The sequence below is a fragment of the Lathyrus oleraceus genome, chromosome 3 (assembly GCF_024323335.1).
Source record: "Lathyrus oleraceus cultivar Zhongwan6 chromosome 3, CAAS_Psat_ZW6_1.0, whole genome shotgun sequence".
In the NCBI taxonomy this organism is placed as follows: Eukaryota; Viridiplantae; Streptophyta; class Magnoliopsida; order Fabales; family Fabaceae; genus Lathyrus; species Lathyrus oleraceus.
The window spans coordinates 348,570,963-348,595,398 of record NC_066581.1 but is presented as its reverse complement, the minus strand read 5'-3'; the positions used below and the strand labels follow the sequence as shown (position 1 = coordinate 348,595,398).

Sequence of the window (24,436 nt, the reverse complement as noted above, 5' to 3'; positions counted from 1 at the left end):
AATAATTCTCTTATTTTAATCGGGGTGTTACATATGCGGTATGTGAGAATAGTGTTTTATCTAAAATGTATGATATATATTTGTTGGTTCCATTTAATTTGTGTTCATGTTATTAATTATGATGCAGAGAATTAATGGAACCATCCAACAATGTACAAATGAAAATGGTGATGATCAATTTCTTGAAAGAATTGTTGTACGTGGTTCTAGAACAAAAGGAAGTTGTTCAGTCACCCCCCTTCACATATCCATAATGACATATTTGCTCCTTCCGCAAATGAAGTCAGGACATTGACAAAAGAACTTGTGGATGTTGTAGACCCAATTCCTATTCAGCTAGAACATTGTCTGCGGACATAGATCTTTTATTCTGATCCTAACGATATAAAGGATTTTCTCTTTGGAAATGAGTGACCGGACGTAGGGATATTACAAGTTTGATGCACGTAAGTATAGAATATTGAATATGTCATTATGGTACATTTATAGTTTTTTTATTTCCTCACTTATTTTTTGAATTTTGTTTAACCATTTAGGTACATTCACCATGTTATTATAGAATTAAATAAATTGAATATTTATGACATCCTGGATCGATTTAGTATTCGATGGACAAAGAATAATCCAAAACATATTGAAGATTACATGTCAACATAGATAAGTGAGGGAGAAAAAGAATGTTACTTAGTACCATTTATAAATTAGTGAGTAATTTTGAAATTACGGTTTATCTATTATAGTTAATTTCCATGTTTTAGAAAATACTAATTATATATATGCTCGTGTTTATTCAATGGTCATTGGCAGTTGATCATCATATCTCTTAAGACGAATATGGTAACCACGCTGTGTTGCTTACATTACCCACTTGAACATGGCATGAACTTATTATTTATAGGTAAGTTTATGTTTATGAGACTTTTAGTAATATTGTATTTGACTTTGTAATTAGTTTAACGTGTAATATACTTAAATTATTTTCAGGAATATGCAGCGACACCATTACTTGAACAATATTAGAAAAAAGCACACATTTATCGCGGCTAAGGTAAGTGGATTACTTGTGACATTCATTTATATATAGTTATACGCATGTGTGGTTATATATTCATGAAAATTTTAAATTTGTAGACGAGGAGGCAACCAAAGGGATACAAGTGTGAGTATTATGAAATACATTTTTAACATTGTCTCTGCCGACATTGTTAATTCTTGTGAACACGTATATATTATATATGTCATTAAATGTTTACAATAACATGCATATCAATGTTTATGTTTTCTATTATTTCAAATCATGCGATATTTAATTTTCTGCACTTTTTTATGTAGACGTTTACTAACACTACACAATTTCCCACCGACGACTTTAAAGACCTAACATTGGGCATTTTGCTTCAATTATCTTAAGGCAAAGGGTGATCAAACATGATTTTGTAATATATGTTTAATATATTTTTGAGATTGATATAAATAATATTTTTTGGGTTTGATGTAAATAATATTTTTGCCTTTTGAAGTAAATGATGTTTTTGACTTTTGATTTAAATAATATATATGTACCAAAAAATACAAGTACAAAAAGATAAGGGGTGTATATGAATAATATAAAAAAATTATTAAATAAATAAATTATTTCACCACGGTTGATTCAGAGGACCGTGGTGACATATTACGCGCCAAATATAATATATCATACAAATGATGAGAATCGAACCCATGACCTATAACTATTTAACAATGGTTATTTAGAATAAATATGGTGATAGGTAGCACGCTACCTAGTATATCACAATGGTCACACACCCGTGGTGATAAATAACGAACTTACAACCACATCATACTTCACCACGACTGGTCACGCGTGATGGTATACTTTTTACAATTGTGGCTAAAGAGGTTTTCCGTAGTAGTGACGTGACATCTTACTATTCTCAAACCAATGGTCAATAGAAGCTGATGACAGTTCGTCACAACATGTTTTTAGTATGTTTTTTAGTCGCTTTTAATTCATTTATACTTTTGTAGGATTTAATAAAAAAACTGAAGAAGTGTGGAAAAACTAATTCAAGTCAAAATCACTATAGTGGCACAATTTTGAGGTTCTGGAAATTTTGAGGTTCTCGTATTTTATTATGAAAGTTATGTGACAAAACAAGTAGAGGACTAAGAAAATGCAAGAGAATCAAATAATGTGCCACAACCATCCTTCAAAGTGGTGCTATTTGAACATGGAAAATAAGAAAATCAGAGCACGAAGAAAAAACATTGTGCGACCAATATAATTGTACAATTTTGAGGTTCTGGAAATGTCACGCCACGTTAACCAAGCAGGAGTGACATTTTAAATACGATCACAGACTGCCACATCAGACAAGTCCTTAAGTTTGTGATGCACCTTAGAACATAACAACATGATTATGCGAATCCATAATTTTTCTATATAAAACACATTTAGCCATTAGGTTTCTGAATTTTATGATCAACGAGGCATATTCTAACACATTGGAGTATGGAAGAAGGCAATGCATTATTGGGATATCATCATTTACTCATTTGTAAGGCTTAATTACTCTCTTTATTTTGTATTAACCATGAATCTCTCAAAGATGAGTGACTAGTCCCTAATAATATAAAACATGTGATATATGTAGATTTACTCTTTAATAATGATACTTTTCTTAAGGATGAGTGGTTAATGTTTTTTCCTAACTATGAAGTTGGAGAAATCAATCTATATATAACAATGAGAACTAACCGTAGATTTAAATATTTGAACTAAATAATTATGATAGTTGTTTATGATTGCTAGGGATACAGGACATATAGAGTCGTCGGCTGCGACTTTGCTCAAGACATTGGAGATTGTAATCATACGAAGCAGGATACACAACGAGAACTCGTGCATAACTATTTTGTAAAATAACCGTGATATAAAAAGACTCATTATAGGTTATAGTCGGGATTGACCACATGAAAAGAGAAAAAAATTGAAAAGAGATTAATTGTTTCTAACATCAAATTTTCTCTCGTTTATATAACTTAATTAATTGTACCGTTATTGCACAAACAACCTAATCGCGTTACTTGTACCGTTATTGCACAAACAACCTAATCGCGTTACGACCATCTCCAATTTATCTTATATCTTTCACATTTCTGATAACTACCGTCTTATCAAAATAAAACAATTCATATAAATAGAATATAAAAATTACTCATCCTTAATTTTTGTTGACACAATTGATACTACAGACTAATTTTTACACCAACATAAGCCATCAATAAAATCTTTATTGATCTATATTTAGTACATGTTTGAACAATTCTAATCATGGTAATTATTTTTATTTAAAAAATGTAACATTATTTCTTAGAATATACATATGCTTTATGTAACCGAAAAAAGAATATACATACATTACTCATATTTGATTGGATGTCTTTACTTCATAGTACTTTGACTCAGCATATGCACTCACTCATAAGGTAACACCTTACCTTACCTTACCTTACCTCCTATTACTATTACTATACTATTTATTATTAATGTGGAAAATTTATCCATTAGAAGAGAGTCACCCTCTTTAGATAGAAAGCATTACTTCACCTTACACTACATTTTCTCTAATGAAATAGTAAACAAACAGTATCTGGTTTTAGTAGAGGACAGAAGAGACACACACAGTTGTGACACAACACTAAGAATAAAATATTCAACACAAAGAAAGAAGAAAGAAGAAAGAAGACATAGTCTTTTTTGTGTTATATAAATGGATACAAACCAAAGAAGCTGTTATTAGTACTATTATTATTATTATTATTATTATGTGTTGTGAGTGATTCACAGATTCCAACAAACGCCGTTTCCTTTCCCTTACACAAAGAAAGAGAAAGAGAGAGTGTGTGAGTCTGAAAGGTTCTGTAACGTTTGCAGAAGCTAGCATAACAGACACGATTTTAAAAGCTGTTTCAATTGTCCCTCATAAAGCTCAATCATTCAATTCACTTAAATTCAGACACCGGAACATGATGATGATGAGTTCTTTTTTCATTGCCTTGTAGTAATGGTGTGGTAATGATGAAGACTCAAATTTGATGAGATTGGTGAAAAAACTGAAAAGTTTTGGTTGGTTTAAGGTGAATGATGTTGAATTCTGGTGGAGGAGAAGATGAACTGTATGAACAATTATGGAAGGCTTGTGCAGGTCCTCATGTTGAAGTTCCTCGTGCTGGACAAAGGGTCTTCTATTTTCCTCAAGGACACATGGAACAAGTTTGTTTTTTAGTTTTTTGCAAAATAATTTGGAGGGTCATAGGTTGTTGTCTGAAAATGTGTTGTGTTAGGATTAGGATGCTTGGAATTTGGATATGCTAAGATTCTTTTTTGTGTGTCTTTTGTTTTAATGCTCGTTTTACTTTATATTTTTTTGTGGTTGTTTGTAGTTAGAAGTATCAACAAATCAGGAACTAAATCAGAGGATTCCATTGTTCAAACTTCCCAACAAGATCCTTTGTCGTGTTGTCAATGTTCATTTACTGGTAATTTTTTTTCCTTCATCCCATGAAACACAAAGGTTAAATGTTCATCTAGGTTTTTGTAGTTACTAGGTTAATCTTTTCATTTTTGGGTTTAGTTCCTAATTATTGGTAATCTTTTCGGCTAATTGTAATGATTATGTTGTTTCTGACATGTTTGGGTGAGGGAAAAAAAAACTTGACTTGAATTTGACATGTTTATAGGCTGAACAAGAAACAGATGAGGTTTATGCACAGATAACTTTGGTACCAGAATCTAAAGTAAGGATGTAGCTACACCTTTTTGATTCACAAATGTTTTCTTCGATTGTTTGAATTTCTAATGGATCGAATGTGTTTAGCAAACCGAGCCTACGAGCCTTGATCCTTGTCCTGTTGAGCCTCCGAAACCGAGAACTCACTTATTCAGCAAGGTCTTGACTAACTCTGATACCAGTACTCATGGTGGCTTTTCTGTTCCTCGGAAGCCCGCCAACGAATGTCTTCCCTTGTTGGTATTGATACTTTTTTTTTGGTTATTTTTGCTGAATTTTTGTTGACAGATCTAGGTTTCTTTGTTGATGTTTACTAGAATATGTCTGGTTTTTGTTTAGGATCTGTCACAATCTACTCCAACTCAGGAATTGGTTGCTAGAGATCTTCACAACTATGAATGGCACTTTAAGCATATCTTTAGAGGTAAGTGACTTTCGGAATTTACCGATTCGTGTTTTTTTTTATATAGACAAATGATATTAAGTTAGTAGTTATGTTAGTTTCTAGGGTTTTGAATTATGAACCTTGCAAGTCCTCCCCGCTCCGTTGTACATGAAGCTCTCAGCGTCACACCGGAAGAGCTCGTTCTTCCAGCACCTCCCTTTTCTCGGACCTAATTCTAAGAGTTTTTCGTTTCTGTTTAGGTCAACCACGTCGACACTTGCTCACAACTGGATGGAGTACTTTTCTGACTTCCAAGAGATTAGTCGCCGGAGATACCTTTGTGTTTCTGAGGTATACATTTCATACTTCTCTTGTTCTTACTGTTATAAGTTTCATTGGTATGGTTCAGAAAATCATATACTCTATACAGTAAAATCATACAAGTTGCGTGTTTCGCTATGCGAACATTAAATTAAACAAGATTCTGTGTATAGAGGGGACAACGGGGAATTACGCGTTGGAGTGAGGCATCTTGCTTCTCCGCAGAGCTGCATGCCTTCATCTGTGATTTCTGGTCAAAGCATGCACATCGGTGTCCTTGCAACTGCGTCGCATGCTGTTGCAACTCAAACTCTTTTTGTAGTATACTATAAGCCAAGGTAGAACTTTTTCATGTTGTGAAAATGACTAGAATCTGTCTTTTGTTGATGAATCTTGACGACGGAATTTCGTTTCCTTAGGATGAGCCAGTTCATTATAAGTGTGAATAAGTATATGGAAGCTATGAACCAGAAATGTAGTGTTGGCATGAGGTTCAAGATGAGTTTTGATGGAGATGACGCCCCCGAGACCGACAAAAGGTACTAAATTTTACTGTTTAGTTTGCGACATGAGCTTTTTGTTAGATATTGTAAGTCTGTTTGGATAAACAACTTAATTAATTAAGCACTTATAGCATAAACACTTACGCTCTCATACAAGTGCTTACGTATAAACAGTTTCTATAACAAAAGATGTAATAAAGTTAAACTGTTTTCGTATAAGCTATAAGTTGTTTTCATAAGCTATCCTGAAGAGTTTTCATTAGATTTTCTGGCACAATAATTGGACAAGAGGATATATCTTCACACTGGTTGAATTCAAAATGGAGATCACTCAAGGTATTCTTATTCGATTTTGCGTATTCGACCTTATTTCGTGTGATTGCATGATATTAAATATTCATTCATTCTTGTAATATATTCCCAGGTTCAATGGGATGAGCCTGCATCTATTCCAAGACCTGATAGAATTTCACCATGGGAGATAGAACCGCTTACGGCTTCTGTTCCTCCATCTGTTCAACCTGCGGCTGTAAAATATAAAAGGCCTAGACTACCAAGTGAATTTCCAGATTTCGGTAAGGAAGTGGAATATCCTACTATATCCTAAAATCGTTTTCATTTCAAATGAATTCCGACTTAGTTAAGGCTCGATTTTATACGCTCTTCAAAATGTTACATTATGGCGTCTTTTGACGTTCGGTCTATGTAGCTGACTTCACTTAGTAGGGTTAGGCTTAGGCTTTGTGTGGATAAACAACTTAATCATAAGCGCTTATCATATATGTATTAGCAACTTCTATAACGAAAGATAAAATAAACTCGAACTCTTTTTGTATAAGATATAAACTGTTTTCATTAGCTATCTTGAAGAGTTTTTGGAAATAAGCTGAAAACAACTTATAGACTTATCATAAGTTGTTTCTATAAGCATTTTTAATCTCTTGGTGGTTGCTGTTGTTGTTATCATCGTTGTTGATGTTTTCATTTCATTTTCGAAGGAGGCGCGACGTTATGTGATTCTACTAACTGGGAACCTGGGTTGACACAATCAGACGTAACGCAAGTTAACATTATGTCTAAAACCAAAAGGAGTGAAAGTATGCATATGTGGCATCATAAGCAAAACGATAATAGCAGCTGCAACGGTATATCAAGAAATCCGACAGACGGAAGTTGGCTATCTTCTCCTCACTCTAGTGGTCCTTCTCATTTGTGTCATGACACGACCGACACTAGCAAGAGTGTCACCGTCTCAGCTTGGCCTATTTTGAAAACTCACTCAGAAATATTGAACAAAAATGATAATCTGATTGACCAAGTTGACAAGGAGAACAAATTAGAAACAGCTAGAGGATGTAGAGTGTTCGGGAGTTATCTTAATGATCCTTGCACAAATTCTCCGAATGCATCGGGAGTCACGTCCGAGAGATGCGTTGTCACTCCCTTGTCAAGAACTGATGCGGACCAAAATAAGTTTGATATCTCAAAGACTTCAAAAGAAAGGAAACAAGAACAATCTCCGAACGAAACACTAAGCAAGCAAATCAATAGCAGAAGTTGCACTAAGGTACACGGCATATGTTATTTATCTCCCGAGAGATTTATAGATTTATGGCCTACTCTGAATTGTTTCTTGTGTTCAAAAGGTTCAAATGCAGGGTGTTGCAGTGGGTCGTGCGGTGTACTTGACTGCATTGGATGGATATGATCAACTTATCGATGAATTGGAGAAGCTGTTTGACATAAAGGGACAGCTCCAACCTAGGAATAAGTGGGAAATCGTCTTCACTGATGATGAAGGGGATTTGATGCTTGTTGGCGACGATCCATGGCCGTGAGTATCTCTTATATCGTTATTTATAGCAGAAAAATACGGCCGATGCAGTTGAAACTGCAGTCGCAATTCAAAACTATGTTCCCAATTATTCACATAACAAATCCTCACGATTAACTTGAACATTACGCGCATTGGTGTTTATTATGTTGCAGGGAATTTTGCAATATGGTGAAAAGGATCTTCATTTGTTCAAGCCAAGATATGCACAAAATGAGCTCAGGGACCAAATTACCAACATCATCACTAGAAGAGACTGTAATAAGCTCAGACACAGCTGAGACATGAAACAATTACTGTCTTTTTCATTATTGTTATTATTAGTCTTTAATGTTGTTGTTGTTGCTTGTTTGAGTTAATGAATCTACTTCATTCCTTGTTATGCAAGTTTCATATTACTAAATGTGAAACTTTGACTAATTGTAGAGACATCCACAACTTGAAGAAAAAAACATGTTTTAATAAATTAAGTAGGTGAGAGAGGAAAATATTGGGCTTGTGGATATATGAACACATTTCTGTTGATGGATGTGTGAAATAATGCTGGATGTACTTTTATCTTTGCAATTTAATGCCCATTTCCATTTGTGTATTTAAGTTTTTTTGGGGGGGGATAAATTAGGGATTTACCTATCATGCACTGACAAAGAAACACGACACTGAGACGTTGACATTCTACCGGTAAGAATTTGAAAAAATCAATAAATTAGTGTTACAGAGATTCTACAAGTAAGGGCGGCAAAACAGATTCTGCCCGTCGGGCATGCTTGTTTTGCCACGTATTTTTTTTCTTTCAAGATAAACCAATGTTTTTAAGTTAGCATCCTCTAATATGCATGTTTTGTCTCGTCCTATTTTTTTACTCCGTGTCACCCTATTTTTTTCGGGACAAAACAATGTTTTAACTTTCGCATTCCGAATTATACTTACTCTATTTCTTCATGTTTTGTATTTTGGATTTTTGCCAACATAGTTTGGAATTTGAACTTTAATTTACTTTAATTTAATTTATTTCCATTTATGTATTTGAATTTATTTCCAAATAGTGGTGTTATTATTTACTTTAATTTATTTCCATTTATGTATTTGAATTTGAACTAGTTGAATAGTTTGGAATTTATGTGAAAGAGGTATTATGGTCCACTAGGTAACTGGTTCTCCTGACAAATGGGTAATGGGTTAAGTCTGACAGAGTGGGGGCAAGCTGTAGATGCAGCTTTAAGACCCATACGTATCAAACTGAGTAAGCTGTTTGATTCATGTGACCTAGTTAGTACCTTTCATGTCTATGATATACAGCAAGTATCAGATTGGGATCTTCAAAGATTTTATGAGATTGTATTCAATTTGTGGGGATCATAATCAACATTTTTAACACAGATTTTTTAAGATTTTAAAATGTTTTATAAAAAATTTAGATTTTAAAAGAATTAATTAATTCTAACATTTGAATATAAAAAATAGTTAAAAACATATAAATTTTAAATCTTTTAATAATAAATTATTTTAGTTTCATATTATCTCTTCATAATTTAGCGAGAGCAAAATTTTAAAAAATGTTCGTGTTCACGTTAAAGTTTTTGCGATTTTCATCGATATAGATATTGTGATTTTGATTGTGATCGTCGCGGTGTGAATTAACCATAATTTATTCTTTAATATAAAAACGGTGATAATGATATCGTTTTGTCGCAACCGTTTTCGCGGTCGTTGATCGTTTTGGATATTTATAATTATAATTTAAAAATACTTTCTCTCGATCATATTTTAAATATATGAAGAATGAACTATTCTTATCAAATATTGAATAATTTTTTAAAATAAAAACTATTATTTTTCAACTATCAAAAATATTAGTTACAATATACTGAACAATAATTAATAAAAAATTAGTAAAGATGTTTATTAATAAAAATAACATCCACTTGGAAATTCATACTTAACATAGGTTGAGGCCTACTTAGCAATTCATTGAGGCCATGGGCTTCTTTGCGAACCAGTTTTTCTCAAAATATATTGTCAAATAGAAGTCCCCTTTGAAAGATTCAACACTTGAGGCTTTCATCAATTTCTTTGACGACCACATCTACCTTGGTAAACCGGTCGATATGTGCGTGGAGAGTTTCCTTCTTGCCTTGAGTTACTCCACTAAAGGCGACCATACTTACTGGTTGTCTTTTTCTGGCGGTAAAATGGGTCGTAAGTTTTTTTCTTCAGAATTCTGTCCACTAATTTATGCTCCTATCAAGGAGGGATTTGTACCAGTCACGAGCAAATTATGTCAAAGTTAGTGCGAACAACTTGCATTTAATGTCCCTGCCTGCATGTTAGTAGTCTAAATGATAGTCTATGATCGCTCAACTGGGTGAGTCGAGAATGGGATACAAACTGCAAGTGCACAGTTCTATCGCGTAGTTTTAAAAGATATCGATCCCACAGGGACTTATGAATCGATGTACCGTTATCTAAAGTTACTACGTAAATCTAAGGTGAAAATGTTTGATTGTTTGGGGAAAAACTAAGAGCTAAACTAATATCTAGATTAAATATCAATAAAACGGATATCGGTATGTAGTTCGTCAAAACTAGGGAATCAATTCCTTGTCGGTCTCTCGGTTTTAAAATAAATCGTTTCGATTAACTTTATTGGTTAAAGGTTTTATCTCAAACTCTCGCTCTGTTGAAGAAACCATGATCTTATATTAATGTAGCTGTCACTTATAATTAAGTCAAAAATCATATTTTGAAAACAATAAAGTTGCAGAAACTCTTTTTAAGAAAATACTGACCGTTTTAAACACCCTTATCTCAAACTCTCGCTCTGTTGACTTAGGTTATACAATTAAATCTAAATGCTTAACTCTCGTCCTCACATTCAATCTTTAAAAATACTTTTTGGAAAAAGGTCAGAATTTAATTAATTCTAAAACTTGCTCTCGCCCTGAGATAGACTTAATGACTAACTTACACTGTCCAGTTAAAACCTCAAACTCTCGCTCTGTTGGTTTCAACTTCTTTATGTCTTTTACTTTTGTAAAAAATCTTGTTATTAAACCTGTAAGTTAAGACCATAAAAAGATTGATTCTAATTTTAAGTTTGAATAGACCGACTCGGTCTTGACCCCTTTTTCTGCTTACTTTACATACCGATACCTAGGCGAATTAGCCAGACATGCTAACTAAATAATAATTATTATCATGCATACACAGACTCATTTCAGGCAGGCAATGTAAATAAACAATAGAGTAAAACATTAAATATTAAATAACAATTAGAGAACCTGAATGCGTAATACAAAGGTCTTGAACACTCCTCCACAAGCCGGTAGGATTTGTTCTTCGATTCTTCAATTAAACAGTAAATTAAATCAAGGAAATAAAAAAAACTCGAATATAACGTAAGGTTAAATCCGGTATAAAGTTGCACAGTAGTTTCCGGTGTAGAAACTATTACGCGAAAAATATCTAAAAGTTAAAAACGGGAAAGGTAAATTTGCAAGGGAAGAAGAAAATAAAACTTGCAAAATAAACAAATAAAATAAACAATATTAATTCTGCTGGAAAAAGAAAAATAAGCAAAAGCTTGAACAGAAAATCGGCAGAGCTTCGGTGTGTGTAAACGGCAAAGAGAGGAGAACAAACGAGAGGGATTAGGGTAGCTATTTATAGTAGTGCTACTAACTGCCTTTTTCTTCTTTTCCACGAGTCTTCAGCGTGCTAAATTCACGGCTTGGGAATAGGACACGAAGTCCTCAACGTTACTTCCATTCCTCTGAGAGCGTAACTTGCGCCAAAAAGCTAGTGGACTGGTGTGACGCTCGTCACACCATGTGTGACGTCCGTCACAAGGCTACTTCGCGTGACGCTCGTCACGCGTCCTGTGACGTCCGTCACAGGCACAGCATTGGTGACTTGTGCGCTTTGGGCTGGGCTTTGGCCTTTGGTTCCTTTTCTCTCCTTTTTGTTCCTTTTTACACCTCCTTTTCTTCCCTTTTTCACTTTTGCTTCAAAATGGGTACCTGATATAAATAGAAGAGGAATACTGCATAATATCTGATAAAATGAGATGAACTAGCGTAAATGATAAAATAATTTAATTGAATTAAGTCTTAAAAAGCGATATAATTTCGTGTTATCAAACTCCCCCATACTTAAATCTTTGCTTGTCCTCAAGCAAAATTCAGTATAGAACTTGTTAAAAGTTTTAGCCTGATGAAATTTTAAAGCACACATCAATTCGTACTAGGTCGCCAATGGATTTTTGTTTAGGAGGATTTTTGAGTTTAATCTTGACATCAACAACTACCGTTACAACTTAGATAACCCTACCTTATGCCAATCAGTTCAAGTACCCTATGATAGCTATCCTGGTTCCTTTAGTCTTATTTTACCCGTTTTCATTCTAGCGAAATCACATTAAGCCCTTTATCTTTTCGCGCACATAGTGGAGTAACCGGTTAGTGATTATGATCCGCATTTAGCTAGAAGTTCTGGTACATAAGTCGGATAACTTCATTATTCAGTCCATTGCAAATTGCGGGGGATCGAACCGTAGTCCGCCCTACCAAGTTCAGTACCAGATTCCTACTGAACCAATTCATAATGGATCTTTCGTATTGTGCTTTTACATGATCTGCAACCTTTAGATTAAATGATCCGGTAAGGATCACCTAATTTGATTAGTGCATTTCTTGATATATTTATGTATCTCAGGTTACTTTGGGGATCATTCACTTATATTCATCGGCTCTCCACGTAGTTTGCTATTAAGATGGTGCTGACTTCTGTATAAACTACTTGGGGTTACCATAGAACTAAAAGTTCAAGGAGTTCGGTATAATAGGTACTTATCCTGATCTAACATATTGAGGTTCTCAGAGCGTTGTTATGGTAATGATTTTGTTTTGATTTCACTCAAATTTTATAAAGTAAGCAACCTTTATACTTATTGGGTGTGTTAAAATTTTTTGTTATGGCTCAAGAAAGTTGAGGGAAATAGATAATAGAAAATTTTTCACATTCAGGACTTAACTTAAAAAAAATATTTTTTTTTATAGGGAAATAACAATGAAAAGGGAGAGTACATACTTGAAACAAAGATGAGAATGGAAAGAATAATTTCCAAAAACTTGATCGCTCGACTGGGTGAGTCGAGAATGGGATACAAACTGCAAGTGCACAGTTCTATCGCGTAGTTTTAAAAGATATCGATCCCACAGGGACTTATGAATCGATGTACCGTTATCTAAAGTTACTACGTAAATCTAAGGTGAAAATGTTTGATTGTTTGGGGAAAAACTAAGAGCTAAACTAATATCTAGATTAAATATCAATAAAACGGATATCGGTATGTAGTTCGTCAAAACTAGGGAATCAATTCCTTGTCGGTCTCTCGGTTTTAAAATAAATCGTTTCGATTAACTTTATTGGTTAAAGGTTTTATCTCAAACTCTCGCTCTGTTGAAGAAACCATGATCTTATATTAATGTAGCTGTCACTTATAATTAAGTCAAAAATCATATTTTGAAAACAATAAAGTTGCAGAAACTCTTTTTAAGAAAATACTGACCGTTTTAAACACCCTTATCTCAAACTCTCGCTCTGTTGACTTAGGTTATACAATTAAATCTAAATGCTTAACTCTCGTCCTCACATTCAATCTTTAAAAATACTTTTTGGAAAAAGGTCAGAATTTAATTAATTCTAAAACTTGCTCTCGCCCTGAGATAGACTTAATGACTAACTTACACTGTCCAGTTAAAACCTCAAACTCTCGCTCTGTTGGTTTCAACTTCTTTATGTCTTTTACTTTTGTAAAAAATCTTGTTATTAAACCTGTAAGTTAAGACCATAAAAAGATTGATTCTAATTTTAAGTTTGAATAGACCGACTCGGTCTTGACCCCTTTTTCTGCTTACTTTACATACCGATACCTAGGCGAATTAGCCAGACATGCTAACTAAATAATAATTATTATCATGCATACACAGACTCATTTCAGGCAGGCAATGTAAATAAACAATAGAGTAAAACATTAAATATTAAATAACAATTAGAGAACCTGAATGCGTAATACAAAGGTCTTGAACACTCCTCCACAAGCCGGTAGGATTTGTTCTTCGATTCTTCAATTAAACAGTAAATTAAATCAAGGAAATAAAAAAAACTCGAATATAACGTAAGGTTAAATCCGGTATAAAGTTGCACAGTAGTTTCCGGTGTAGAAACTATTACGCGAAAAATATCTAAAAGTTAAAAACGGGAAAGGTAAATTTGCAAGGGAAGAAGAAAATAAAACTTGCAAAATAAACAAATAAAATAAACAATATTAATTCTGCTGGAAAAAGAAAAATAAGCAAAAGCTTGAACAGAAAATCGGCAGAGCTTCGGTGTGTGTAAACGGCAAAGAGAGGAGAACAAACGAGAGGGATTAGGGTAGCTATTTATAGTAGTGCTACTAACTGCCTTTTTCTTCTTTTCCACGAGTCTTCAGCGTGCTAAATTCACGGCTTGGGAATAGGACACGAAGTCCTCAACGTTACTTCCATTCCTCTGAGAGCGTAACTTGCGCCAAAAAGCTAGTGGACTGGTGTGACGCTCGTCACACCATGTGTGACGTCCGTCACAAGGCTACTTCGCGTGACGCTCGTCACGCGTCCTGTGACGTCCGTCACAGGCACAGCATTGGTGACTTGTGCGCTTTGGGCTGGGCTTTGGCCTTTGGTTCCTTTTCTCTCCTTTTTGTTCCTTTTTACACCTCCTTTTCTTCCCTTTTTCACTTTTGCTTCAAAATGGGTACCTGATATAAATAGAAGAGGAATACTGCATAATATCTGATAAAATGAGATGAACTAGCGTAAATGATAAAATAATTTAATTGAATTAAGTCTTAAAAAGCGATATAATTTCGTGTTATCAAACTCCCCCATACTTAAATCTTTGCTTGTCCTCAAGCAAAATTCAGTATAGAACTTGTTAAAAGTTTTAGCCTGATGAAATTTTAAAGCACACATCAATTCGTACTAGGTCGCCAATGGATTTTTGTTTAGGAGGATTTTTGAGTTTAATCTTGACATCAACAACTACCGTTACAACTTAGATAACCCTACCTTATGCCAATCAGTTCAAGTACCCTATGATAGCTATCCTGGTTCCTTTAGTCTTATTTTACCCGTTTTCATTCTAGCGAAATCACATTAAGCCCTTTATCTTTTCGCGCACATAGTGGAGTAACCGGTTAGTGATTATGATCCGCATTTAGCTAGAAGTTCTGGTACATAAGTCGGATAACTTCATTATTCAGTCCATTGCAAATTGCGGGGGATCGAACCGTAGTCCGCCCTACCAAGTTCAGTACCAGATTCCTACTGAACCAATTCATAATGGATCTTTCGTATTGTGCTTTTACATGATCTGCAACCTTTAGATTAAATGATCCGGTAAGGATCACCTAATTTGATTAGTGCATTTCTTGATATATTTATGTATCTCAGGTTACTTTGGGGATCATTCACTTATATTCATCGGCTCTCCACGTAGTTTGCTATTAAGATGGTGCTGACTTCTGTATAAACTACTTGGGGTTACCATAGAACTAAAAGTTCAAGGAGTTCGGTATAATAGGTACTTATCCTGATCTAACATATTGAGGTTCTCAGAGCGTTGTTATGGTAATGATTTTGTTTTGATTTCACTCAAATTTTATAAAGTAAGCAACCTTTATACTTATTGGGTGTGTTAAAATTTTTTGTTATGGCTCAAGAAAGTTGAGGGAAATAGATAATAGAAAATTTTTCACATTCAGGACTTAACTTAAAAAAAATATTTTTTTTTATAGGGAAATAACAATGAAAAGGGAGAGTACATACTTGAAACAAAGATGAGAATGGAAAGAATAATTTCCCCCCCATACTTGAACTAAACATTGTCCTCGATGTTTTAAGGGAAAGAAATACAAGATGGAAAGGAAAAAGAAAATAACAACTAAGGCTGCCTTCCACCTCTGGTTCTTGGTCCTGGTGATCTTTGACGTATGTCTAAGCTGTCGAATCTGCTAAACAACTCAGTAAACCGCTGGTCGGTTATGGCATTCCGAGCATCCTGTTGCTGTTGCATTTGACGCATCATCTGCATCATCTCTGTATTCTGTGCCTGCATTCCATCGATAGCATCCATAATGTCATCGTTGGTCGCAGGCCTTCGTCGTCGACGACGTTGGGAGGATGGGCCGGCTGCATTACTGGAAGGGTTTAGCGGGACTGATTGTTGTGTTGGCGGATGATCACCTTGTTCCATTTCTGCAAACTCATCTGTTTGCTGGTTTGTTTGTGAAGGCTCGGTGGTTTCAGGAGCGCTAAGATCGTAAAGGTGGCGGTCCGGGTTTGTGACATCCGTTAGGGTGGTATTGGGCAGCACAACACTTGGGACAGCTTGGTTGTTCACCATAAGATAATAGCCTCCGCCTACTCTGTTTTTAATCAGGCGGCTGGAGCGGCAATAGCTGATATCCATAGACAGGGGAGGTAGGGATTCTAAAGTTTGGAGTTTATCCCCTAGGTTCAGGCCAAGTGCTATGGAGGTTATTAATCCACCAATTATGAATGGTTGCCGGCCTCTAGCACATAAGGTGCGGATATGATGAAAGAGAAAAGAGGCGGCGTTTACCTTAGTATCCGATTCGAAAACGCACTGGAGGAAAAAGAGTTCTTTTGAGTTGACCTTACTGTTGTTTGGTCTTCCAAAGAGTGTGTTTTGCAGGATACGGAGAAAATAACGGATGGTGGGGTTATGGATGTGGGAGAGAAGGAGTTCTTCCCAGTTGTAGGTATTTATACCGGAAATTTTCTTAAAAAGGTCGAAAACTAGAACTGTGTTCCAGTTTGAGGTTGGAGGGATTCTGGCATGGAGCAGACCTTCTGTGGGAAAATGTAGCATGGCACTCAATTGGCGTTGGGTTAGAGAGTACTCGGTGTTAAACATACGGAAGGTTGCCGTACCGGTTAGAAATTCACCTTCACCAGCGGGAGTGGTGTAGTCGTAAGAACTTAGGAATTCTAAGGTTAGGGAAGGATAGGTGGGTTGGTTATGGGTGCAAAGGAAGGTTAAATCGGCTTTACGGAGCATCCACTCGATACCTTGGAGTAAGCCCAATTGTTGTAAACAAGTTAAATCGGGGTACCTGGTGGAAGCGACGCCTCGCTGTTGGAAGCGCTCGAATTGCTCCTGCTGATAGTTGTCATCTCCGGATCGGAAGATGATATTTCCGAAATTTTGATTTCCCGCCATTGTGATGAATTTTTGAAGGGATGATTTGGAAAGGAAAAGAAGTGTGTTTGATATGAGAGATTTGTTTTGTGGTGAATGAAGGGAGTTTTGGTAGGTATTTATAGGAGAAGGATTGGAAGGTAGAAAGAAAAAGTGGTTGAAAAGTAATTAAGTGTGGTAAATGAAAAATGAATGGGGAATGTAAAAAGGTAGGGGTGTAACGTTCGTCTCCAACGGCTCCCTAACGTTCACATGTCTGAGAGGCGTTACGCTCGTCACAAGGCTGTGACGCTCGTAACAGGCACTAAGTGTGCCGTCCGTTATGGGTGGTGTGACGCTCGTCACACTTCCTTTTTGGAAAGGCTTAGTAGCGCTTCACAGAATCACTTTGGTAGCGTATTTTAATGTTTTATTTAGCTTATGGTTATTTTTAGTCTGCAATTTTAATGCACTGTGCACGTTACTTGCTTTGTATAATAATAATAGGTAACAACAGTAGAACGTAACAGGCATTTGCATAATAAAATTAACTAAACAGCTTCAATAAAAAGGAGATCATAATGTATTACAGGAAGGGAAAATAATGAAATGAAATAGAAATAATCATGAATTCAAACAACATTAATGAAAAAATCTAGCCTAAAACTAAATAACTTAGAAAGGAAAAATAACTAAATTCCATCTATCTTCGGATCTCTGGCCGGAGGAGTAAAAGAGTTAACATGATGCCGTAACATACGTAACTGACTTGCCGTGCTGCTCATGTGTTCTAGGACTGCAAGTCTCAAGCTGTGGAAATCTTCCCTGAGGGCGTTTTGTTCTGACATCAAAGCTTCAATGACGGTTTTAATATCTGTTCCTGGCATATGATGTCGGAGATCAGGCATGGCTGATTCTTCGGTCAGGACAGGCTGAGGAGGAGGATCAATATCATGGTAGCCGGATGGAGTCTGAGGGTCAGATTCAGCAAGAGAGATATGGTCAACATAGTGCTCATAGTCATCACAAATCTCATAATCCTGGATGGATTCAGTGGATCCATCAGGAGTTGGGGTTTCATTCAGGTTATAGAGCCGGTTCCTTTGGTTATGAACACTAGTCCTAGGATCGGGCATGGTGAATAGGCAGAGAACCTGGTTATCAATAACAAGCTCAAACTCATCAGACCCTATGTTTGCTATAAACATAGTGTTGAAGAGGAAAGGTATACTCATAGTGGTAATGCCACAAAAAGGGTTCAGGTCAAGCATAGGCTGACGTAATCCAATAGCATTACCTATCATAGTTATCAGGCCGCCTATTCTAATGGGTGCTCTCTCATCCTGGATAAGGTGGTCCAAATTAGCTAACATAAAAGTAGCACCGTTTACTGGACGGTTCTGGGAAGCACAAAATATGATGAAGAGTTCATCACGTGAAACTGAAGTACTATTTGGCTTCTTCCCAAATAAAGTGTGGGTCAGGATCTTATGGAAATAGCGAAAAGCCGGGTTATGTATGTTTCCAGAGAGAAACTCATGTTCTTCGGGCTCATCATTTCCAGTCAGCTTACCCCAAAAGTGTTCAAGCTCTCTATATTCAAAAAGTTCTTCCTGGCTTATAGTGAATGTATCAAAGGAGGTAGGAAAACTCAAAAGGTTGGTGAAGTCTCTAATATTAAATTGGTACTCCATATTGAACATTCTGAACTGGATAAAACCTCTGGTAATTCCTTTTCCATGGCTGGGTAGATAGATTAATGAACTAAGGAATTCTAGTGTGAGCCTCCGGTAGGTGGTGAAATGTCTCAGGATAGGGGAGGTCTCCCATCCTATCTGATTCAGCAAAAACAGGACACTCTGTCTCAGTCCAAGGGCAGTCATAGCCCAATCATCAGCATATAAACTAGGTAGCATCTCTCTAGTGGCTAGTTCTTCAAACCTTCGTTTCTGAGCCATTCCTCTGAACTTGATACCCATACGGTCAAAATGTCCCATCTGGTTAGTGTTAACTAGAGAAAAGAAAACATGAGTTTAAGTCAGGATTTGGCCAAATGCCGAAAGAAGAAAAGAATTATTATTATTATATGGATATATTTTTTTTCTTTTTGAATAAATCAATAATGAATACTAAATAGAAATTAAAAGAATAATTAAGAGAAAAATAGAGAAATGATAATAATAATAGAATAATAAAATAACAGATTAATTTGTGGGTTGTCTCCCACTAAGCGCTTTGTTTAAATGTCGCAAGCTCGACAAAGAAATTGTTAAATATTGTCTATGAGTCCTGGGGGCGTTTCGTCTAAGTGTAGAATTTGCGAATCCACGTTGGTTTCCGCATAGTGATAATGTTTCAGACGCTGCCCGTTTACGGTGAACGGTTCTGTAGATTGTCCTTTTATTTCTACCGCTCCACTGGGAAAGATTTTAGTGATGTGAAAAGGTCCTGACCATCTGGATCGTAGTTTTCCCGGGAATAATTTTAGTCTGGAGTTAAATAAGAGTACTGCGTCGCCTTGCTTGAAGATTTTCCTTGATATACGCTTATCATGCCATTGTTTTGTTCTTTCTTTATAGATTTTGGCATTTTCATAGGCGTCTCTTCTGAGTTCCTCTAATTCGTTTATGTCAAGGATTCTCTTTTCACCGGCGGCTTTATAATTCAAATTTAAATTTCTAATAGCCCAATAGGCTTTGTGTTCTAATTCTACCGGGAGGTGACAGGATTTTCCATAAATGAGCTTAAATGGGGTCGTCCCTATGGGAGTTTTATAAGCAGTTCGGTATGCCCATAAAGCTTCTGGTAATTTCAATGACCAATCTTTCCTTGAAGTGGCGACCGTTTTTTCTAGTATTTGCTTGATTTCTCTGTTAGATACTTCCACTTGTCCACTGGTTTGAGGGTGGTAAGGTGTTGCTATCCTATGTCTCACTCCATATTTAAGTAGTAGTTTTTCGAGTACCTTGGATATAAAGTGCGATCCACCATCACTGACTACTATCCTTGGGATGCCAAATCTCGGAAATATTATATTTTTAAAGAGTCTAGTTACTACTCGGGTGTCATTAGTTGGGGAAGCTATAGCTTCGATCCACTTTGATACGTAGTCAACCGCCACGAGTATGTATTTGTTACCGAAAGAGGATGGAAACGGTCCCATGAAGTCTATTCCCCACACGTCAAAAATCTCTACTTCCAAAATACCATTTTGTGGCATCTCGTCACGTCTAGATATGTTTCCCGTGCGTTGACATCTGTCACACTCCTTAATAGCCGCATGTACGTCCTTCCATATAGTTGGCCAATAAAAGCCAGCTTGTAGGATTTTAGAGCAGGTCTTGGATGTACTTGTGTGTCCACCATAAGGCGCGGAGTGACAGTGTTGGATTATATTTTCTACCTCTTCTTCGGGTACACATCGACGGAAAATACCATCGGGACCTCTTTTGAAAAGTAAGGGATCATCCCAGTAATAGTGTTTTATGTCGTGGAAGAATCTTTTCTTCTGCTGGTAAGATAAAGTAGGTGGAACTATTCCGGCAGCTAAATAATTGACTAGATCAGCGTACCATGGTATGACAGATATAGCTAAGGTGGTTTCTATTTGCATGTCGGAGTTGTTCTCTTCCAAAGTAGCTATGAGTTTGTCATACGAGAAATCATCATTAATGGATGTTCTTTCTGGTTCAAGGTTCTCAAGTCTAGAGAGGTGGTCTGCTACTACGTTCTCAGTTCCTTTCTTGTCCTTGATTTCTAAGTCGAATTCTTGTAGTAACAAGATCCACCTTAGGAGTCTAGGTTTAGCATCCTTTTTTGTTAGAAGGTACCTGATAGCAGCGTGATCAGTGTAAACTATTATTTTGGCTCCTACCAAGTAAGAACGAAATTTATCTAGCGCAAATACCACTGCTAGGAGTTCTTTCTCGGTTGTGGCATAATTCATCTGTGCTTCATCCAGGGTTCTGCTAGCGTAATATATAACATGAAGCTTTTTATCCTTTCTTTGTCCTAAAACAGCACCTACAGCATAATCACTGGCATCGCACATTATTTCGAATGGTTCATTCCAGTCTGGTGTCTGCATAATGGGTGCGGAGATCAATGCTTGTTTAAGAGTTCGAAATGCTTTTAAACAGTTATCGTCGAATATGAATTCGGCATCTTTCATCAACAGTCCGGTTAAGGGTTTAGTTATCTTAGAGAAGTCTTTGATGAATCGTCGGTAGAAACCGGCGTGTCCTAAAAAGCTTCGTACTTCTCTCACGGTTCTTGGGGGTTGAAGATTTTCGATTACCTCTATTTTGGCTTTGTCTACTTCAATTCCTCTGTTCGAGATGATGTGTCCTAAAACAATGCCTTCTTGTACCATAAAGTGGCACTTTTCCCAATTAAGTACTAAGTTTACTTTTACACATCGTTCAAGAACTCTTTCCAGGTTTTCAAGGCATTCTTCGAAACTTTGTCCGTATACAGAAAAGTCATCCATGAATACTTCCATGATGTTTTCGAGAAAGTCGGCGAAAATTGCCATCATGCATCTTTGAAAAGTGGCAGGGGCATTACACAGACCAAACGGCATTCGTCTATACGCGAAGGTACCAAAAGGGCATGTGAATGTTGTCTTTTCTTGGTCATCAGGGTGAATTGGTATTTGAAAGAAGCCTGAATAACCGTCTAAATAACAGAAATGTGAATGTTTTGCTAATCGTTCTAACATTTGGTCAATGAATGGTAAAGGGAAATGATCTTTTCGGGTTGCTTTGTTTAGTTTCCTATAATCAATGCACATTCTCCATCCCGATTCGATTCGTTTAGTTATAGTTTCTCCTTTTTCGTTTTCAATAACGGTTATGCCTCCTTTCTTTGGTACAACGTGTACAGGACTAACCCATTTGCTATCAGATATAGGATATATAATACCTGCTTCTAATAACTTGGTTATTTCTTTCTTTACTACCTCACTTAGGATCGGATTTAGTCTTCTCTGGTGTTCCCTAGAGGTTTTACCGTCTTCTTCTAACATGATGCGGTGCATACAAATAGAAGGGCTTATTCCTTTAAGATCGGTTATGTGGTATCCTAGTGTGGTTGGATATTTTCTTAAGATATGTAGGAGTTTTTCTGTTTCGAGTCTTCCTAGATCTGCATTGACTATCACAGGTCGTTCAAGTTCTAAGTCTAGGAATTCATATCTCAGATTTTTGGGAAGTGTTTTCAAATCAGGGGTTGGTTTGTTAAGACACTGCGTAGGATCTGGTGTTATTGCTAAGCATTGTTTAGATTTGTCTTCTAAAAGATAGTCTGATGATTTGTCTTCTCCTGACTCTGCTTCTTTTATGCATTCATCGATGATATCCATGAAGTAACATGTATCTTCTATTGCAGGTGCTTTCAAGAATTGGGAAAGAATGAATTCAATTTTCTCTTCACCTACTTCGAAGGTGAGTCTTCCTCGTTTTACGTCTATGATTGCACCGGCAGTTGCTAAGAATGGTCTTCCTAGTATAATAGGTGTAGTATCATCTTCTCTAATGTCCATAATTGTGAAGTCAGTGGGAATGTAAAACTGACCTATGCGTACGGGAACGTTTTCAAGGATTCCTACAGGATATTTGATGGAACGATCCGCTAGTTGTACAGACATCTTGGTCGGTCTTAATTCTCCCATTTCCAGTCTCTTACATATGGATAAAGGCATAACGCTAATTCCGGCTCCTAAATCGCATAAGGCTTTGTCGATGACAAATTTTCCTATGTGACAGGGTATAGAGAAGCTACCTGGATCCTTGAGTTTAGGAGGCATGTTTTGGATTATAGCGCTACATTCGGCAGGGAGTGTAACAGTTTCGCTATCCTCAAGTTTCCTCTTATTAGAAAGAATTTCTTTTAAGAATTTAGCATATGAGGGCATCTGCGTAATAGCTTCGGTAAACGGAATTGTAACGTTTAATTGTTTAAGGAGATCAACAAATTTTCTAAATTGACCTACATCTTTGGTTTTAACAAGCCTTTGAGGGTAAGGTATAGGTGGTTTGTAAGGTGGTGGAGGTACATAAGGTTCCTTCTTTTCTAGGGTTTCCTTATTACTCTCTTCCTTTTCCTTAGGTTCACTTTCCTCAGTGGATTTCTCAAGGTTTTGGTTTTCTATCCTTGGATCAGACGGTCCTTCTACTTCCGTTCCACTTCTTAATATAATTGCATGAGCTTGGCTTCTCGGATTAGGTTGGGGCTGTCCAGGGAATGTACCAGTTGGTGCAGCAGTAGGTGCTTGTTGTTGAGCTACTTGAGATATTTGTGTTTCTAACATTTTGTTATGGGTAGCCAAGGCATCTACTTTGCTTGCGAGTTGTTTAAGTTGTTCGCCAGTGTGTATGTTCTGGTTTAAGAAATCTTTATTGGTTTGTTGTTGGGAAGCTATAAAGTTTTCCATCATGATTTCCAAGTTGGATTTTCTAGGGGTATTATTGTTAGGATTTGGTTTCTGATATCCCGGAGGTATAGATGGGGTTTGATTCGGAGACTGTCCGGGTGCGTATAAAGCATTATTACTCTTATATGAAAAGTTTGGATGGTTCTTCCAATTTGGGTTATAGGTATTCGAATAGGGGCTTCCTTGAGCATAGTTTACCTGCTCTGTTTGGATTCCAGTCAAGAGTTGACATTCCGCAGGAGTGTGGCCTTGGATTCCACAGACCTCGCAATTCTGAGTTATAGCAACCACGGCGGTTGGTGGTGATACGTTTAAACTTTCAATTTTCTGGACCAAAGCATCCACTTTTGCATTAACGTGATCAAGGTTACTTATCTCGTACATGCCAGTTTTCGGTTGAGGTTTTTCCACTGTTGTTCGTTCGGTTCCCCACTGATAGTGGTTTTGGGCCATGCTCTCGATAAGCTGGTAAGCGTCAGCATAAGGTTTGTTCATTAGTGCACCACCTGCAGCGGCGTCTATTGTTAACCTTGTATTGTATAAGAGACCATTATAAAATGTGTGAATTACTAACCAGTCTTCCAAACCATGGTGTGGGCAAAGTCTCATCATGTCTTTGTATCTTTCCCATGCTTCGAAAAGAGACTCGTTGTCTTTCTGTTTAAATTCGTTTATCTGGGCCCTTAACATAGCTGTTTTGCTTGGCGGAAAATATCGGGCAAGAAAAACTTTCTTCAACTCGTTCCATGTGGTGACTGAGTTGGAAGGGAGAGATTGAAGCCATCTTCTAGCGCTATCTCTTAATGAGAAAGGAAAAAGACGAAGTCGAATTGCCTCTGAAGTGACACCATTAGCTTTAACAGTATCAGCATATTGAACAAATACGGATAAATGAAGGTTTGGATCCTCGGTAAGATTTCCAGA

At 36.5% G+C, this 24,436-nt stretch overlaps 1 protein-coding gene and 1 pseudogene across 2 annotated transcripts; both read left to right on the top strand.

The window, feature by feature from the left end:
* The first annotated feature begins 3,600 nt into the window (after positions 1-3,600).
* Positions 3,601-8,428, top strand: LOC127127607 (auxin response factor 9). 2 transcript variants are annotated; one of them, XM_051056858.1, is made up of 13 exons: positions 3,601-4,276; positions 4,447-4,542; positions 4,744-4,800; positions 4,881-5,033; positions 5,133-5,217; positions 5,439-5,529; positions 5,673-5,837; positions 5,919-6,038; positions 6,254-6,338; positions 6,427-6,577; positions 7,001-7,569; positions 7,649-7,836; positions 7,992-8,428. In XM_051056858.1, the coding sequence occupies exons 1-13, from the start codon at positions 4,145-4,147 to the stop codon at positions 8,122-8,124; spliced, it is 2,025 nt and encodes a 674-aa protein (XP_050912815.1). In that variant the 5' UTR covers positions 3,601-4,144; the 3' UTR covers positions 8,125-8,428. The 2 variants fall into 2 exon arrangements, with proteins under 2 accessions (XP_050912815.1, XP_050912816.1); XM_051056859.1 differs by having other exon boundaries at positions 3,603-4,276; positions 6,266-6,338.
* A 15,667-nt stretch (positions 8,429-24,095) lies between these two features.
* Positions 24,096-24,195, top strand: LOC127133894 (uncharacterized; annotated as a pseudogene).
* The last annotated feature ends 241 nt before the right edge of the window (positions 24,196-24,436 follow it).